The sequence below is a fragment of the Primulina tabacum genome, chromosome 2 (genome assembly GCF_025594145.1).
Source record: "Primulina tabacum isolate GXHZ01 chromosome 2, ASM2559414v2, whole genome shotgun sequence".
NCBI classification, from domain to species: domain Eukaryota; kingdom Viridiplantae; phylum Streptophyta; class Magnoliopsida; order Lamiales; family Gesneriaceae; genus Primulina; species Primulina tabacum.
In genome coordinates this window covers 1,588,039-1,590,968 of record NC_134551.1, presented here as the reverse complement: position 1 = coordinate 1,590,968, position 2,930 = coordinate 1,588,039, and the positions used below count along the sequence as shown (strand labels likewise).

Below are 2,930 nucleotides of genomic sequence, written 5' to 3'. Positions count from 1 at the left end.
ATTGGAAGAAAATGTTGGTGTCCACTAGGTGGTTACTATCATGTCCTCACTCTTAATAAAACAGAATATATATATATATATATATATATATATATATATATATAATGAACGACAAAAAATTATTTGACTCATCCTTCTATGTGATAAATATATATATATATATATATATATATATAATGAACGACAAAAAATTATTTGACTCATCCTTCTATGTGATCTAAATTTTAATTATACCTAATACTTTATTTTTTTTCCGCCGTGGAATTTTATACACGGCACCTGACAAACGTTAATGAAATGGGTAGGTGCTTCCAAATAAAAATTTCGGCCCAATATTATTTGGGCCTATTTTGCAGAGGCCCAAGACCAAAATTACGAAGAAAATGGAATCTTCGTTCTTATTCGTATGCCCTAGTCAGTGAACCCTAGAAAAAAAGGGGGATTCTCGATTTAGAAACTAAATTGTGGCTAACCAAAACCTATTTGGGCTCATCTGAATTAGGTTTCGGATCCATATTGCACTAATATCTGGTTTGGCAATCGTGATGAAGAAAGGTGGAGGTAATTCGGAGCGCAGTGAAGGTAGAAGCAGGAAATTTGGGGGTCATGAGTCGATAAAAAACCAGAAGATGAAGAAGAATATGCAGAGATTGGGTGGCAATGGGGGCGGTCTGTCGTTGGAATCATTTGCGAATGCTAAAACTAGAAGCGGCAGCTACAATCCTTCCTTGATCAGTATGCTGCACTTTTCTCTTCCTTTATGGCTATGTTAATTTCTTATTTTTTGTCGTGATATTATGTGAATGTCATGGTAACTATGGAGTGCTAGTGCGTCCTCGCATTGAATAATTTTGTGCTCAGATTTTCACTTGGGTTGATGAATTTTTATTGTGGCTGAAATCTTTATCGTTGATGCATATTGAACTCATTTTTTTGGGGCAGAGTTGTTTGTGAGATTATTCTTCTCCTTGATTTGTTTGGTGAGTATCTGGGTCTAGGAACTGGGGTTGTTCTTGTTGATGAATGGTTTAGTGAATCATATTAGTCCAAACAAGTTGTTATAGAATAACGTTCGATTTGAAGTGTGTACAAATGAAAACTCTTTCTTTTTAAGTGCTGAGGTCTAAAAGCAAGTTCCAGTGAAAGCTCTTAATGGAAGCATCCGATCATTCCATCCATAATGTCACATCAACAATTGGGTACGATCTAGTTATTAAATCATCATGAACAGTGTGTATTGGCACAATTAGATTGTCGTACAGTTGTGGTGGTCAAATCTTTTAGAATAAGTTATGAGATATGTGCAATTAAATTAGTTCCATGAAGTGCTAAAGCTTGGCGTGCAAAATTCTGTGAGGTTGTTCTTTGATTGACAGATTTTGATTTCAAATTCCACTTGTTTGGGTGGACAAAATTCGAATGAATTTCAAATCCACCATACTTGATGTATGCATTTTCAGTAGTAGTTGTGGTTGATTTAAAATACACATAAGACGGGTGTCATTTGAAATTCATTGTTCAAATTGTTTCTCTTCCAAATCAAATACATCGATCCAAGCGTAACCTGAGCTGAGATTTAATGGGCGGCAGAGTGGCTGGGAGAGACGATTGTTTAGGACAAAATAAGTGGCTAAGAACTATAAAAAATATGGGCTTGGAAGTCTTTATTATACGGGAGGGAAGGGTTGAATCCAATAGACTTTTGAAGCAATGAAATATTCATCTCCGTTACTTTGACTAGACTACTTTTTTGTTGATTCATGATATGGGTATTTGTTGAACTTTCAGTAGTCGGGTCTTGATTCTTCAATTACTGAAAATTGTGTTTGATTATTAGCTTGTCACTATATCTTGATATTCCAATTTCTTCTTCTGCCTTTTCTTTTATCAGAAAAACAAAGAGAATTCTATAAGAATGCTAAACACTTGAGAAAATTCAAGAAGTCCTTAAAGCAGCTAGAGCAGGAGAATGTTCCTTCCACCACCATAAGACCATTTGAGGTATGAATTTGGTTTAGTCATACATCTCCTTTTTCTTTTGGAGTTTGTGTTATGTTCCAGGGTTGAGCCATCGGGAATGCCTCAATTTTTCTAAGCCAGTGCCGAAATGTAAACTGCGGAATCCTAGTGGGCAAGAGAACTAGAATACTTCATATCTGTTGTTGCTTTTGCTACTCAGACCCAAACATATTTGATTGGTAGTCCATCTGCTCTTGTCATTATTTATGATTTTCCTCACAGGGAGGAAAGGAAGCCGAGGAAGGTGATAATGTTAACCGGCAGAAGAAGAAAAACACTCGTTGTGCACAAAGTCTTCAACAACTGTATGAACAGAAGCGTGGGGAGGACGAGAAAGCCAGGGCAGAGCGGGATGCAGTGATTCAGGTAAGGAAGCAAGAGATACAGCAAGTTGAAGCACGAAGAAGAGCTCTAAAGGAGAAAATGTATAAGAAAACGAAGTCAGGCCAACCCGTGATGAAATATCGAATCGAGCATCTTCTGGAAACAATTCAAGGTTCCACAAGCTAGTATTTGAACTTTGAACCCTTTTTATCTCTTATTTATTTTCTATATGAATTTCGCTTAGGCAGTCAAAATGTTGTAGTTTTATTGCTGAAACATGATATTTTATGCCGGCTGTGATGAATCCCCCCACTGGAAATGTTGTGTTCAATACAATGGAATTTGGCTTCTAATTGATAAATCAGCATTTGCATGTAAATGTTTTCTAAAATATAACATAACGTTCATCAAACTAAACTGCTATAAATAAATTTCCTTGTTTTAGTCGATTGTATTTGTAGCTTTATAGTAGAAATGAGTACATTTTTAATTCTATTTGCGCTTTTTTCCTCAGGCACGCGCTCCGCTCCCCAAAGCCTGACATAGATTTGGCCTTGTTGTCTAAGTAAAAAGTCTATATTACTTTT

The 2,930-nt window shown here is 36.1% G+C and overlaps 1 protein-coding gene across 1 annotated transcript; it reads left to right on the top strand.

Annotated features, from left to right (window-relative positions):
- Positions 1-401: 401 nt before the first annotated feature.
- On the top strand, positions 402-2,704 carry LOC142523563 (uncharacterized). The gene is made up of 3 exons (XM_075627301.1): positions 402-735; positions 1,892-2,001; positions 2,242-2,704. The coding sequence occupies exons 1-3, from the start codon at positions 546-548 to the stop codon at positions 2,527-2,529; spliced, it is 588 nt and encodes a 195-aa protein (XP_075483416.1). The 5' UTR covers positions 402-545; the 3' UTR covers positions 2,530-2,704.
- The last annotated feature ends 226 nt before the right edge of the window (positions 2,705-2,930 follow it).

Bases quoted from the DNA above. Each gene is read 5' to 3' on its own strand.
- LOC142523563 (XM_075627301.1), top strand. From the start codon at position 546: ATGAAGAAAGGTGGAGGTAATTCGGAGCGCAGTGAAGGTAGAAGCAGG. The intron at 736-1,891 runs GTATGCTGCACT...TTCTTTTATCAG, and splicing joins CTACAATCCTTCCTTGATCA to AAAAACAAAGAGAATTCTAT. The intron at 2,002-2,241 runs GTATGAATTTGG...TTTTCCTCACAG, and splicing joins CCACCATAAGACCATTTGAG to GGAGGAAAGGAAGCCGAGGA.